The sequence below is a fragment of the Polyodon spathula genome, chromosome 13 (genome assembly GCF_017654505.1).
Source record: "Polyodon spathula isolate WHYD16114869_AA chromosome 13, ASM1765450v1, whole genome shotgun sequence".
Taxonomy (NCBI): Eukaryota; Metazoa; Chordata; class Actinopteri; order Acipenseriformes; family Polyodontidae; genus Polyodon; species Polyodon spathula.
In genome coordinates, this window is record NC_054546.1 from 33,579,515 (window position 1) to 33,595,354 (window position 15,840).

The window sequence follows — 15,840 nt, forward strand, 5'->3', positions numbered from 1 at the left end:
ATGTATAGTATATATGAAGCTAAAACAAACAAATAGAATGACACCCAAAAGATTCAAATTATGTATCTTTTAAATATGCTTATTAAAATATCCTGCTCATAAGTGATCTTTGATATAAATTATATTTAAAAACTAGTATTTTGCTGGCTTCATCAGCTTTGTTTTATGCACATCTTTTGTACTGTGCAATGTATTGGAATATCCTGGACAAGTGTCACTCAAAGCCCCATGAACTCTTCCTCCAGACCTCTTAAAACACCTCTCCTGCCCCTCAGAAATACTGCAGCTCCCTGCAGCCAGCGAGTGCCCTTCAGAGACTAACATTCTGCTGGCATGCTCTACACTGTTGTCTTGAGTACCCCTGTGATGCAGAAGATTGGGTCTGCTCTATAAGAAATAAGGAAAGGTTACATTTAAAGTGACTTTGACTTTTCACTCTACCCCAAGGGTTTTAAAAGAGGGTTCGTTGTTAAATGAATGGTTTTTGAATGACTGAATTAAGGTTATTCAGCCTATAGGTCAGCCAGCTATATCAGATTATAGTGATTATTTCTTCTTTTGAGATAAACTCTTAGAGTAAAATGATGTACAGGGTGATAAGAAAGTGATAAGGATACTTCATGCAGAGTAATGGAGAACATTTTAGATTTTCTTATCAGACAACTTTCAGTTTTTATACTCAATGGGAAATTAACCCTAGTTTTATGAAATCAATACATTTATAAACAGGTAGTTTTAATTCTAAAATACACATGGTGTATATCTATAGTGGTGTACAGGTTCTAAATTTGGCATAAAAGAGAGACCTGAAATCTTTACACATTGCTGCAATGGGACTTTGAAATAGAGTAGCAAACAATTCAGAGGCTATTGACCAGCAAAGCAGTCTCACTACAGCAGCGGCTGAAACAGCAGAGAGAGACTGATCGTAAAGTGTTAAGATTGAATAAAAAGGAACGAAACATAACATTTTCTGTCACTTTATTCAAACTTGTAAATAAAAGTTGAACAGTAGCAGATTTTAACTGACCAAAAACAACGCATACTAACAAAAAATAAAAAAAATGATGCTAACAGTAATTATAGTATCACCAATGTCTGACATTCAACTCTACGATATTCAACATGAATTATATTTTTCAGCATGTCATTTTGCACTGTTGAACCTGCAGCACTCAGCTGAGTGCTTCTGTGCTCGTGTCAATTACAGCAAAGCAGCAAAAGCTAAAAAGCTGTCACCTTCAAAACATCTGCCAATAGGACTTAATGCATGCATATCAGATTATCTGGGTGAAGGGTAAACAAACAAAAGTAGATGACTATTGCCTAGATTCTGATACCCACAGGTGATAAGAGTTCTCAGAACCTTTAAATTAGTATTTTTCCCAACACTACTGTAGCATAAAGAAAATATCCACACATGCAGTATGCTTCTTTTTTAAGCTTTCTATTATATATGTGTTCTACAGCATGAAGTATTCAATTCATTAAAATACATTCAGGGTTCCTGATTCAAGTCTCAGGAATTAAAATAAATAATGCTGATTCCACTGAACAGCAAGGCCATTTCTCTTGAAAAAAACTATTGTAGATACTAAGCGAGCGACAGGAACATGGGCAGAGAGGGGACATGAAGAGGCTTGGTCAGGCTTTCACATTGCATATTTCTTATGATCAGTAGGACTTACAACTACCCATTAATTTAACTTCTAACCTCACTATCATGGGCTAGATTCTCAAAGATATTTAGTCCAATTATTATTCGCACAATTTTTGTTTCAAAGTAAAAAAAAAACACTATTTATTTATTTAAAAAAAAAAAAAAAAAAAAATGCTAATGGAAATTTGGAGTAAATAGCTCTGATAATCTAGCCCACTATCTCTTGATATCCTGCAGCACCCCCTCCCTCTGTATATATGCTTCATAACTTGATGTCTTGAAGTAAACTGACACCAGATTGTGGGTATTATGTCTCAGACACACTTAGCAGTGGGCAGGCAGAATGGCATGCTGGGAGTGGGGACAAGAATGTCGTTGAAGATGGGACGATACCCTTGGGGAAGAGGTCGGGCGCTCTGCTCCAGCATGTCTAGCACTGTCCCACGTACCTCTCTTGGGACGTCCCCTCTCACATCCAGCAGGACCAACACATGCTCCTCGCTGAGGGAAAGCACACACAAACAAATTCAGAAGCAGGAGATTTTGAAAGAAACTCTAAAAAAAAAAAATAATAATAATAATTTTGAAAAAGCATTCAGACAAAAGATCACATTGAAGAAGAGCCGTATACAATTTTTTTTTAAATTTAAATTTGTAATTGAAATTTCATTACTTAAGCTTGTGGCTGGAATGTGTCGTGGGAGTGAGTTACATTTTACAAGCATGCTGGTTCATGAGGGTCAAATAGGGAATAGAGCAGGGGTGTCAAACTCCAATCCAGGCCATAGGGTCTTCCGGTTTTCATTCAGGAGCAGGTACTGACCAACAGCATCAGATAATCCAAACACATCAGAACAGATTAGGACAAGATTGACCATTGATACAAATAAAAAAAAAAGTAGAGCGTTACCTGATGTCAGGGTACTTGGTGACGAGTCCAGACACTTCCAGACTCAGCATGGAGGTGTCACTGATCCGGATAATCTCTGCCAGCACAGACAGCACCCCAGTCAGCATTTCACAGCTCTCTGGCCTCTGGCTGCAGGCACAGTGGTCTTCATCTTGTTGACCACTCTGTGGAGAAAAAAAGCATTCATTACAGTCTAAAACCTCTTTGGGTTCCTGCCTTGTAGACAGAGCGATCTGTACTCTGTCACAATGGAGAGAGAGAGAGAGAGAGAGAGAGAGAGAGAGAGAGAGAGAGAAAATTACTCACTGCTCTTTATTCAGAACACAATATAAAAGAATGCCATTATATTTTGAAGAATGAGGTTAAAACTGTATAGAATTAGTGTACAAAACAGAAAACATGATGGCTTTGGGTGGAACAAGATATTTTTTAACCTTATCCTAGATTGTTTCTAGGAAATGTTTAAAACAATTAGTTCGCCCCAGTAGGGGAGAACAATGGACAAGTCTTGAAACAGCCTTTTCTCATTCCCAGACTGTTCTTAAGTTCTTTCTTATGTTCTGGTGTCTCTACTCTATTGATTGGCTGTCCGGTAACTGTAAGGAAATGAAGTGATTCAGATTCAGACAACTGGGACTTTCTTGGTTACTTGAGTGTGAAGATGAACCTCACTAATTGACTTGATGATTAATGTATAAGGCCCTATGTGGACATGGGCCTTCTTATGTACAAGACTTGTTGGTTTCCTGTCTTGCTAGATGTTCTTTGGGATCACAGAATTCAAAGGATAAAATTTGCTAGTTGTTACACTCCCCTCCCCCCTTTTTTTGTTTTTTCAAAAGTAAAGCTCGATCTAGACTATTAGTGTTCGAGTAATAACTTTAAACTTTTGAATAACTCTAGGGATGTTAGGATGTGTGTGTGTGTGTGTGTGTGTGTGTGTATATATATATATATATATATATATATATATATATATATATATATATATATATATATATATATATAGTGCCATGAAAAAGTATTTTCCCCCTGTCTGATTTTCTGCATTTTTCTGACACTGAATTTTATCAGATCTTCAACCAAAATCTAATATTAGATAAAAGGGACCCTGAGTGAACAAATAACATAAAATTTTTATACTTATTTCATTTATTTATTAAAGAAAGTTATGCAACACCCAATGCCCCTGTGTGAAAAAGTAATCGCCCCCTTAGACTCAATAACTGGTTAAGCCACCTTTAGCAGCAAGAACTGCAACCAAACCCTTCCTGTAGTTATTGATCAGTCTCTCATAGCGCTGTAAAGGAATTTTGATCCACTCCTTCATGCAGAACTGCTTCAACTCGGTGACATTTGTGGATTTTCAAGCATAAACTGCTCGTTTCAGGTCCTGCCACAACATCTTAATGGGGTTTAGGTCTGGCCTTTGACTAGGCCATTCCAAAACTTTGAATTTAGCAGTAGCAGTGGTTTCCACCTTGCTACTCTGCCATGAATCCCATTTTTGCCCAGTGTCTTTCTGATGGTGGAGTCATGAACACTGACCTTAGTCAAGGTGAAAGTGGCCTGCAGATCCCTGAATGTTGTTCTAGGGTTCTTTGTGACTTCCTGGACGATTTTCCACCTTGATCTTGGACAGATTTTGGCAGGACGGCCACTCTTGGGAAGATTCACTACTGTGCCAAAATTTCTCCATTTGGACAATATGGCTCTGACTGTGCTTTGGTGGAGCCCCAGAGCCTTAGAAATGGCTTTGTAACCCTTTCCAGACTGATAAGCATCAACAACTTTTTTCCGGAGGTCTTCAGGAATTTCTTTTGATCGTGGCATGATGTGCCTCTAGAACTTGTGTGCTGACAACTTCACTCTGATGGTAAGGGCCAAAGTTAGTCAGATTTATATTGGGCAGGGTGGCCCAAATCAGGCCTCATTGTTAACAAAAGTATTCAAACAGCTGACCCTAATTATCCCTTTAATTGGGTTGAGTTAACTAGGGGGGCAATAACTTTTTCATACCTGAACATTGCATGTTTGATTACCTTGCACACCAAACAAATGAAAGAAGCACCAAACTTTGGTGTCATTTTTTCTCTCCGACTCCCTGTACTACAACAATGTGAAAAATGTGCAAAAATGCAGAAAATCAGACAGGGGGGAAATACTTTTTCAGTGCACTGATATATATATATAGGGTTTTAGGAACTTTGCTTCTAGTCAAAACACTTCTCATTGAATGTATTTTCTTTTAGCATTTTTAAATGATATATCATTGTACACTACCATAGTCAAAGCAATCTAATCAATACTGGACTGCGCTGTAAATTGAAGCAGGGCTCTCGCTCACCATCCTGTGAAACAGGTCCCTCAGCTGCAGTGCATCCTGGGCCATCCTGTCTGAGAGACGGCTCCTCTCCTCTGAGTTGCGGCAGACCATTGGTTTCTGCATGAGGGTACGCACATACTCCACCACCAGCGCCCACTGGCTCTCCAGCACCAGGAACTGCAGCAGCACAACATTGGGAGCATGATATTTTAGTATAGTTAAAAAAAATTGAAGTAGCTATATATACACATTTATATAAATGTGTTATAACAGATATAGTACTATCTACTGACAGAATTATAAAATAAAGGTCCATTTGTATATGGTATATTGAATTCAACGTTTCATGTGCACAACAACAGCCAAGGAATAAAGGGATCAGTAGTATAAAGCTGTGATATCCACAAGCATCTAAAAAAAGTTGCAAAACTAGGGGCATTTTATAACTTATTCTCTTTTGTAGACGTCACATTTCTAAACTGTTGCATATGTGAAATGCTTTTGGTCAGATGTCATTTTTTAACCAATTCTTGTTCACATTTTTTAATGAAGAAAAGAATCCTGTGATTTGAACTCATTTCTCCAGGATAGACAAATACCTGGACAGTTCACCTTGCTTTAGACAGCAAGGCCATGCCCACTCCCCCATTTTCTGTTTTATGTTATCTAGACTTGGCTTGAGTGATTAATTTGGATGTTGCCACAGTATAAGCTCCTAGTAGCCATCGTAGTCAATAAACATTTCATTAAAAAATAATTCCCTAGTTAATAAGTGTCTATATAATTTTGAGTTTCAAGGAACTTTGTCTTAATTTTTGCATCTTCAATAATGCCTATTTTCCCTTCTAATTGCACATGGTGTTAAAATCTGAACAGAAACACAAGTTGAACGCTAAAAATCCTACAGGACCTGCCTACCCAACACTATTATAAAAATCATCCCACGTCATCTTATTAAAAAATCAAATTTCCAAAGAAACCTTCCAAGCTAAACAATACTGAAATTCATCATAAGGGTATCCCAAGTACAGCTCCATCCCAGAGGGGAAATGAAAAGTGTGCTCTGTCACAATCAAGCAATACACCCCAGTGTGTGGCCTTTGATGATGTTTCGTCACAGATAGATGTACCTGGAAGTAGGGCTCCCGGACACGCTTGTAGTGGCTGCAGTGCTGCTCCATAGAGTTGCAGATCCTGTCAATCACCTCGCAGTCTGACAGCATGGAGCGAGACAGTAAGTACAGGAACTGCGGCTGCAGACAGATATGACCTTTAGAATTATTGTCAGTGTGATTACAGTAACTGCTTTACAGCTAAAACAGTCACTTTATCTTTGTTGGCATGTTCTGGACTTGATTTAGACTCCTCCTACTTCCCAGTAGACCAGATCTAGGTATTCTTCTTTTGTCTTGATGTAGATGAATGAGTTTGTATTTCGTTTAATAATGTGACAAACAAGATCTTTTTCAACATAAGCCCAATTGATTTGATGATGTTTTGTTCACATACCCTGGGTCAGCTGGGGAAAGCTATCTGCTGTATAAAAAGACCTCTCAATGCCTTACCTGAACCTCAAAGAGCAGCTCATCGATGACCAGTCTGCAGGCTCTTTTGGTTGTCCTCTCTAGCACCGCTTGTGGACAGGGAGGGGCTCTGTTGATGCGGTACTGTGGGGCAGTGCTCTGCTGCTGCTGCAGACTCTCAATGGCGCCCCTGAAACACAGACACAGGAACAGACTCAAACACTCAGGCAGTAACCCTTAATCCCATGCACCGGTCCCTGGGGTGTCTCGAATGTTCCGGTGCAGAGCTATGATCAAATTACTGTCCAGTGTGCTGTCACTAGCCTTGCTCAGGTATGCCTTCACAATCCCTGTGCAGGAATACCCTCCCATTCTGCCCAAAGTGGTCCAAGGTGCACTCTCTTTTCCTTAACCTTGCGTATTAAAGTGCAGAGGTTCCAGGCAACTGTAAGACCTGGTACATGGTAATGGGTGGCTCAGCTTTTTATAAAGAATTTGTGATGTCTGAGAATTTAGGGCATACAAGGATATATTGCACACCAAATGTATAGTATACCTCAATGTTTGAGGAGCAGAGGAAGAACTTTGGATCAACACAGCATGGAAGGAAACCAAACCCAAATTCACATAGAAAAAGAACCTGGCCCATGTAAGTGTCAGAGGACCTTGACGTGTTCTTCCCTGCTGTTTGCAGGCATGTTCTCACCTCAAGGAGATGCAGCTGTTGATTGCAGCCAGCAGGTAGTGCAGGTAATACTTGGGGTTTGTACGGTCCTTCCGCCACTCCTTCCCATAATCCACCAGAGTTTCACGAAGCCTGCAGATAGGTGGAGAGAACAGATTGGATCACATGTCCACAGGAGATGAGGAACATGTCACCCAAGTCATTTGCACTGCTTTCTCTTTGATAAAAACAGAAGGGTGAGGAAATGCGATTTTAACAATCAGATCTGTCTTTGTTCTAGTGCATCTGTTCCATCAGCAGGGATGTGAAAAAACAATTATTTAATTATTCAAAATGAAAACCAGTGACCTGAGTTTTGCCAGACTCGGTTATCCTAGGCAAGTGTGAAAACTCAAACTAAATAATGGTACAACAGAAAAAATGATAATTTTACTTCCACTGAATAAGTTGTATTTAGGTTGAGCAACAGTGACACACAATGAACAGTCATGTGCAAGGTTAAGAGGAGTCTTGTTCTACTATTGTGCTTTCTGGCTCCCTCAGGTATTTGGAAATAATCAGAGCACTGCTCACATTACTCTGAATGCCAGTATAAATTATAGTACAATCTGGGATTATATATCCTACCACTAGACCAGGCTGCATCATTAGTACATCATGCCTTTAGGTTCTCAGCTCTGATCACTGCTTCATTCTGGAACATTCCATGCCTGTTCTGTGAAAATGAGGAAATCCTTACCTGGTGAGAAAGGTCTCCAACTCATAGAGGCCCATGACAATCATCTGGTCTCGCAGCGCCTCACTGATCACCAAGGCAACATGCGCATTCTCCTCCAGCATCTACAGAGCGAGGGGAAGGTTGTGGTCACCTGGTGTGCGCTTTCTTTCTCTCCATGCATTTTCATTGCTATAGATCATTCTTTTCCCAACAAACCCCCAGGGGGCATCATTTTAGGGGAATCTCTAATCACATGGTTTGTAAACATGAAGTAAAAAGGATATATGAAAGACATGTGATTTGACCATAGGTTAAAACAATGTGGTACTAAAAATTATTATTATTATTGTTGTTTTTTTTTGACCACTCCTGTAATGGAACTTTATTGAGAGAATAATAGAATACGGCTGTGTATACAAACTGTAAAAAAACTACTACAAAGTGCATAGTCTATATCAATATGTCCATAGATTAATACAATGTGGCAACAATACAGTTAAATAACTAAAAGTGTATTGTGTCTTTACAGCAGAAACCTGAAAAGTCACAGGTCCTCAACATATTATATCAGAAAATATAATATAATGTTAAAAGTTACGAATGAGAGGCCACTGAATGATCAGAGGTCGTCCAGTTCCTAATCAGCTCTTAATGGGATCTAATGACTCAGGAGCAACAGCAGTGGCTGTAGTGAGGGGGTGGAATGGGCTACATAGTCATTTTGAGGCTGAATCACATGGATCCTTTTAGACCCAAATTAAAGGGCACATAAGGACCTTTTTATTTTATTGTGTTACATATTCCCATGTGCTGCTACAATTGTTTACGTAAGGTGTGTGTATTGTTTTATTTATTTATTTTACATTTTGACCACTTTTTTAAACTTTTAAATTGCATTCCCTGCCTCAAGATGGCTTCACATGTACCTGCATGGACCTCTCAGAACTACATTTCCCATCATCCTCCTGCTCACATATGTAACAGAGATGAATTTACCAGTGAGCAGGAGGGTGATGGGAAATGTAGTTCTGAGAGGTCCATGCAAGTAGATGGGAAGCCATCTTGAGGTGGGAATGCAAATTAAAAGTTTAAAAAAGTGGTCAAAATGTAAAAAAAAAAAAAAAAATTAATACACACACCTTACATAAACAGTTATAGCAACACATGGGAACATGTAACACAATAAAATAAAAATGTCCTTATGTACCCTTTAACAAACTTCTGAGATCATCAGCTACTAGGAACCGGACGAGCTCAGACTGACTGAATGACCTCCTTCAGTTTGTACATTTTCTTATGTTCTTTGTACCTGTATGATGATGGTGGGCAGGCTGGTGTGGTAGAAGCCTTCGTGGTCAAAGTCTGGTTCCTGGTCCCTCTGCCAGTCTAAAAGTTCCACCTCCAGTGCTTTCTGCATCCACTCGGACACGCTGGCCTGCAATGCACCCCACAGACACACAAAGCCTCCTTTCAATCAGAATAAAAATCTGAGGAGACTTAAAGTGCTTGTAACTAACAAAATAATTTCATATATATCACCTATTTCCTATTTCTAGTCTTTAGTATTCTCAATTACCCAGCTTGGCATGTTCAGTGAATCAATCTATGTGGGTTTCTGTGACCAAAAAATGTATATATTCCACATTTCCAAAACTATGCCATACTGGTATTCTTGAAAGTTAGTGTTAGATTTCATGGAAATAATTTTTATCTTAAAGTGAAAACTGGAAATATTCCAAATAGACCAGCTGAGTAACCAACCACTAAATCTGTGTTCCAGTTTCTTATGAAAGCTGGTCAATTAGCTAACACACAACAGGGAGGTTTAGCCATTTATATATCTCAGGTTTGTTGTAGCTAAGTGTTTGCAGGCAGGGCAGCAGTGGAATGGTAGCTTCCTTAGTCTGAGGTAAAACAGGAAGGGATTAAGGGTACAGCTTCCTGTTTCTGGAGGAGGGAGGTAAACAGAAGTGATGTTGCCAATGGCAAGGCTGACCCGTGGTAACAAACACTTAATCCTCTAAATTGTACAAAGACTTACTTACCCGAACAGTGTTGACGTATTTATTCTGCATCTGATCCAGTGTCTCCTGGGATATAAGTGGCCCCAATTCCTCAAGGTTCACCTCAGAACAAAGATCAGGGTGGCCCATCATTTCAGGACTGAGTAGAAATAATACAGATTTTCACTCCAGTGCCCTGTACAGTGTGATAGTCATGAGTAATGGGGCAGGGTGACAGGGGTCACAAATTAAATAAGTGGTCTTTACTCAGCTGTACATGTTACACAATTTAACAGAATTAGTACTGGGAACCTTTGTAGGTAGTCTAGTCCAAGGACACCACAGGCATAGACAATACATTTCTTAAACAGGGCAGGCTGAAAGAGTCATTCCAGCAACCTGAACTAACCCCTTCATTACATATAATAGAAACCTAGACATTTACAAGAGACTAAAACATGTTTTCAAGTTTGCAAGCATCAGAACATAAACTGTTGGATGACCCCCGGCTATCCCCTGTGTGCTGGGTCTAAATGCTTCAATACTGCGCCCTCTAACATTTCCCATACATCTTGTATTGTTGGGCACTGACCTGTGATAGACATGCAAGACCCATTTGAGGACAGTGAAGATCTCGCTGCTCTCCAGGTCCCAGCTGATCACCTGCTGCAGGTAAGCAGAGAGGCACTTGTGGCACATGAGCATGTAGGCTCGAGAAATGTGGTAGTGGGGTGGGCAACACTGCTCCAGCAAGTGCTTGACAGTGGTGAGGTCGTTCATGATGCTGTTCTGTAGGGCAACCAGGTGGTTCGCTAGCCCAGGGCCTCTGATGTCCAGGTAGGTGGCCCGAAAGCGGATAGCAATAGCCTCCTCAATAATCTGGAAGAACTTGGTTCTCCAGTTCTTGGGCCTCCCGGGAGGCATAAAGCGAGGGTTGGCATCGTGGGTGTCGAGGAGTGTACGGTCGATCCTTTCCTCGCGCTCGATGATGCGCACTGCTGAGACAAAGGAGGTAGGATCCTGCCGCACAAGTACAAGTCCACAACGAATCACGTCCCAGAGCTCCTTCGCTAAGGCTTCCCCCAGCTGGCGCACTCCAACAAAGTAATCTAAAACCAGACTGGCCTCTTCCGAGGTGGGACCGCTGGTTCGCTGGAGCTGCCTGTGGATGTCATCCTGCCAGTCCTCAAGCTCCATCAGATGGGCATGAGCTTCCAACAGCCGCCTGGACTCGATCAGTCGCTGTGTCTCTATGACCATGACTGGCACTGGAATTGAAGCACACAAGGGAAATTAGGGCTCAACTAAAACTACTAGACCCCACTCCAGTCTCTTTAGTCATGTTTCACACTGTAATGAAGATGTTCCCCATTGTATTCTGAAGTGATACAGTGTGTTAAGAGGGATAGAACAGTGGGAGCATTTCGTTGCTTGAGGTATTTTATTTTGTGAGGTATTGTTATTATTGATTACCCGCGTCTGAGACGTGCATCTGTGCTTTCAGACCTCCAGAGTGAACCTGGTGCCATTGCTCTGTCATCACATTCTTCCCTGTCTGTCTTAATTGAGCAGTGCATAAATACATGGGAACCATCACAGTGTGAACCTCTCTTACCAGAGCAGAGGTGTGGTAGGTTGTTGAATGCTGCTGCCAGTCGCTCATGTTCCGAGGCAATTTCCCGAAGATGCTCCAGGGACTGGAACCCACTGGCTTTGCCGCTCCACTCACTGCGCACCTCTCCCAGAATGCAGGACACCTCTCGGACATCAGCCAGAGCCGAGCGGAGCTGCTCCAGCCCTGAACCCACCCCCTCCAAGTAGGACTGCACTGCGGACTGGGAAGAGGGGGTGACTTCACTCACTGTATACAATCAAACCTTTCATACCCTACTTCCTTGCATAATCATTTTTTAATAATAAATTCTTAAACATTATTTAAAAATGGTATTGGATTCTATAGTTGTCCTAGTTACTTAAATATACATTTCTATATTGACACAGTAATGCAAAAGACACACAGTCCATATTTTTGATTGTATCGAAACCATTCAACTAAGTTTATTTTTAGTGGGTAACAATGTCACACATTCATAAAAGGTCATCAAGGAATTTCAGTATTTGGACCTACTCATTTTGAATGACTAAATGAATTCATCAGGCTTGAGGATTTTCTTCTTGTTATTAATGATCTCTTAAAAAGGTTTAGAAAAGGTTGTTAAAAACCTGACTGACCCCACCTTCAGCCGGGACTGTACGGAAGAAGTGCGTTGGCTCTCGCGCTTCCGGTACTGGCCCAGTCTCTCCAGCTGGTCCGGTCGGTAGAAAACACCAGAGGCCCATTTCAGCGCTGCTCCCCTGGCCAGCTTTTCTGCCTTTTCCAGCTCAGGCCACACATCCACTGTTGAGAAAACACAGAGCATGTGAAGGAGAGCTGCAGGGAAGTGTTAAAACCAGATTAGATTGCAGTTTAACTGTATTGTATTTGCAGATAACTTGCGGTACGGGTTATGCTTTTTTCTACAAGAGGAACAGTTTGGTTCTCTGGGTGCACCAAACAGAACATAAAACAAGTTAGCTTCAGAGCTGTTAAACTGCAGACCAGCAACAGTGTTGTAACAATATTATATCATTTCATAGCAGGATCTTCAATGCTGTGGGTTCCACATTCCATTGATTTCAGCAGTTAAAGAGGAAATTGAAGTTTTTTCTCAATTTTTTATCAACTTTTTCTTTTTTTTGGTCATTGAGAACTGAAGCTACTTTTTAGTTTGATGGTGTAGTAATAGTATATAGTCTTCTGGGCACAAATAGAAGGACAGGTAATAGTGAACAGACAAAAAAAAATGGATAACTTTTATATTATGCGGTCAGGGCTGGTTTGATCTGTCCAACACCAGCATGCTCCAAGTGAAACAGCCTACAATGTGCCAAAGTACTGACAAAACAAAGAGGAACAGCGTGATGAGACAGCACCAGTACAGTCAAATAAGTAACATCTGTGGAACAGCCTGACATTGCCTTGAAAGGGTGAGCGAGGATGAAGACACAGGAGTCTTCAAGATCCTTCTGATCTCCGATGTGTGCAATCATTTTCTGTTGCTCAGGAGAAGGCTGGCAATCAAACGGTTAGGAATTGACATCTGTTACTGGGAATGAAGTAAATAATGTGGAGTGGAAACCTGAGGGCATGTACTTCTCAAATGCACCATATTCTTATTAAAATACTTTAATATTCATATTTATAATATGTCTCTTTTTTTATTTGACAGAACTAAACCAGCAAAATCAATATCACAAGTCAAAATAAAGGAAATTATTAAAAATATCAGATCAACAAGGGTATTTCCTGTAAAATGTTACAAGCATAACACATTCAGCCACCCCTTTGTAAGGAGGAAATCTTCCCTGTTTGGAAATGCAGAGGAAGACAATAATCACTAATGTAAATCTGCAGTGAAGGAGAGAACGCTTGCTGGCCAGAGGCTCACATTTGAAAACAGTGCTTCCTTATAGTAGCTGAACCTCTTAATTTGGAAATCCCTCAGGCTGCATCTCAGACAGTCCCTCAGATCTTTATCATGCTGCAGCAGGCAAGACCAAGATCAGGAAACTGGAACCCCAGCCTGATTCTCCCGGACTGCATATTTTTAACAGGAATGGCACAACCCTGACAAACACACAGCTCTCCTGCCAAGCTGGCTGCATGGGATGGAAGAGGGCAATGGAATATAAAATTCAGTTTCTTATTTGCTGTGTTCCTTGTCCCATGTTCATATACAGCACAATTTGAAAGTTTGAAAAAAAACCCACACTTTTTATCTTTTATACCAATTCTTTGTTTTTGTTATTTAAAAGTAACAGACAAGAGCAGAGGCTCTCATAAGAGCACCAGAGCAATTAAAAACGAGAGGCGAACACTGGGCCTATCAATGCTTGTCCGGTCTCTTATCATAAGAGACAATTTGAATTGCTTCCTGGTTCAAACACCCAAACCATGCGATGACATCTCTTATTGAATAAGTCACTCAACACACAAGGCACATTATTACAAAGTGTATATTGAATGTAAATGCATATTGTGCAAGTCATTCATACTGCTGCTTTCAATGAGCATTCGGCCTGGACTAGTGACTCCAAATATCATGCACTACATGTGTTTACCCTTTCACAACAGGCTCAAATAGTAATGCTCAAAATATTATTATGTGTTGATGGAAGGAGAGAAGAATGAGTTTGAAAAGATACACAGTAATGTTTAATATTTAATCCAGCAAACTATAAATTCCATTTCAAATAGTGACAAAAAATCAAAAATAAAAGAGAGTAAGTTACTGGAGTGTCCCAAAAATCACGATCAGTGTTACATGAAATATTATTCCTGGAAGACTCTTCTTAACAGGCTTTCATATTTGACCCTTCTGTGACCTTTTGGGATAACAAGATTGTTTACATTCACTAAATGTCATTTCACTTCAGGCACATGCTTCCTCTTAAGCTTTCTTGCTTCCATGAACTTGAGAGATTTTTTGCTGCGGCAAAAAAACCTACAATTTAAACAAACAGTTACATTTTTGTTTTGTTTTGTTTTGTTTTACGGGAAACATCTTTAGAACTAATATACACATATTTATTTAACATTGTTTTAGGACATTGTTAGAAATGCACAACTAATTGTAAACTTTTTGGGGTGCTCCATCTTTAACAAGGCTTTAGACCAGTTTAGTGCCAAGGAAAAATAAACATTAAATAGCTATTCAATTGTACCCCCTCCTCCCTTTTTAAAGATTTTTTTTGATATAGTGTGCCCAATCACCCAAGAGATTTTCATTAAGTAAAAGGAAATAGAGATTAGACCATCTGAAAATTAGTAACTTTAAAAGGTTTCTTTTTTAGGTATAAAATAGCTTCAGAACTATAAAGGTAATTTAAAGAGGTAGTATTACTATCTCTTTCACTGCAACCCACACAAATGATTGTTTTCTACAAGCAAAATATGAAATGAAAAAAGAACACACTGAATACTGCTTTAAGAATGCAAAAACAGGACTTGAATGTAATGCAGTTTCCATAGCAGTGATATGTTTGACTAACTATTTCACTAGTTTGCCAGTTTTGAGCAGAGGCAAGATGAGGCACAAACAAACAAACAAACAAGCATGTTTTCTGAGGCTGGTACCTCCAGTGTTCTGTGTGTCATCGTCATCAGCAGACATCTCTGGCACTGGGACAGTGGCTAGCAGCGGCGGGGGTGAGGAAGAATCCGGCATGAACAAGGCTGCTCCTGCTAAAGACTCAGTCCAAGAAGAGTGCTGAGCTGTCCTTGGAGGAGATTCAGAGCAGGAAGGAGGAAAGGGATCAAGCCCTCTTGAGTGAAAAGATTTAATGTGCAGGAAGGAGGCAAATGCTGCACTGTGTGTGTAAAATATGTGCGATTGCTTTGTGGTTGTTTAGGTTGTGTGTTCAGTCAGTTTTCTCTTGTATTTTATGTTTAGGCATCTTTGAGGTTCTACAAGTGTGTCTCTGCTTTATTAGTCTGTGAAAGTGTCAATTTCGATGTGTACAATCTTAACTTTTTGATTAGGCATGTTCGTTGGCTTATGTTGTTATTTCTGTATTCATTTTAAGTGTGTTTCTATGTATGTGTGTGAGAGTTTAGCTGTGCAAGAGTAAATCTGTGTGTAAATCTGTGTATATGAATGCGTCACTGTCCATGTTTCCCTGCTGTGTACAGTATGACTATCAGTGTCTGCGTGTGTGTGTATAGACAGCCCTGGTGCTTATGCAGTGCTGTGGACCCTGCCCATCTGTAGCTCTCACTTCCCTCCCCTCTCTCTCTCTCTCTCTCTCTCTCTCTCTCTCTCTCTCTCTCTCTCTCTCTCTCTCTCTCTCTCTCTCTCTCTCTCTCTCTCTCTCTCTCTCTCTCTCTCTCTCTCTCTCTCTCTCTCTCTCTCTCTCTCTCTCTCTCTCTCTCTCTCTCTCTCTCTCTCTCTCTCTCTCTCTCTCTCTCTCTCTCTC

The 15,840-nt window shown here is 40.3% G+C and overlaps 1 protein-coding gene across 1 annotated transcript; it reads right to left on the reverse strand.

Moving 5' to 3' along the window:
- Positions 1-1,054: 1,054 nt before the first annotated feature.
- On the reverse strand, positions 1,055-15,596 carry exoc3l1 (exocyst complex component 3-like 1). Its single transcript, XM_041268008.1, has 13 exons — positions 15,002-15,596; positions 12,063-12,223; positions 11,441-11,660; positions 10,418-11,093; positions 9,868-9,985; positions 9,132-9,257; positions 7,844-7,944; positions 7,126-7,236; positions 6,462-6,609; positions 6,027-6,149; positions 4,918-5,073; positions 2,571-2,734; positions 1,055-2,161 (listed from the first exon to the last, which is right to left on the reverse strand). The coding sequence occupies exons 1-13, from the start codon at positions 15,090-15,092 to the stop codon at positions 1,975-1,977; spliced, it is 2,382 nt and encodes a 793-aa protein (XP_041123942.1). The 5' UTR covers positions 15,093-15,596; the 3' UTR covers positions 1,055-1,974.
- Between the last annotated feature and the right edge of the window lie 244 nt (positions 15,597-15,840).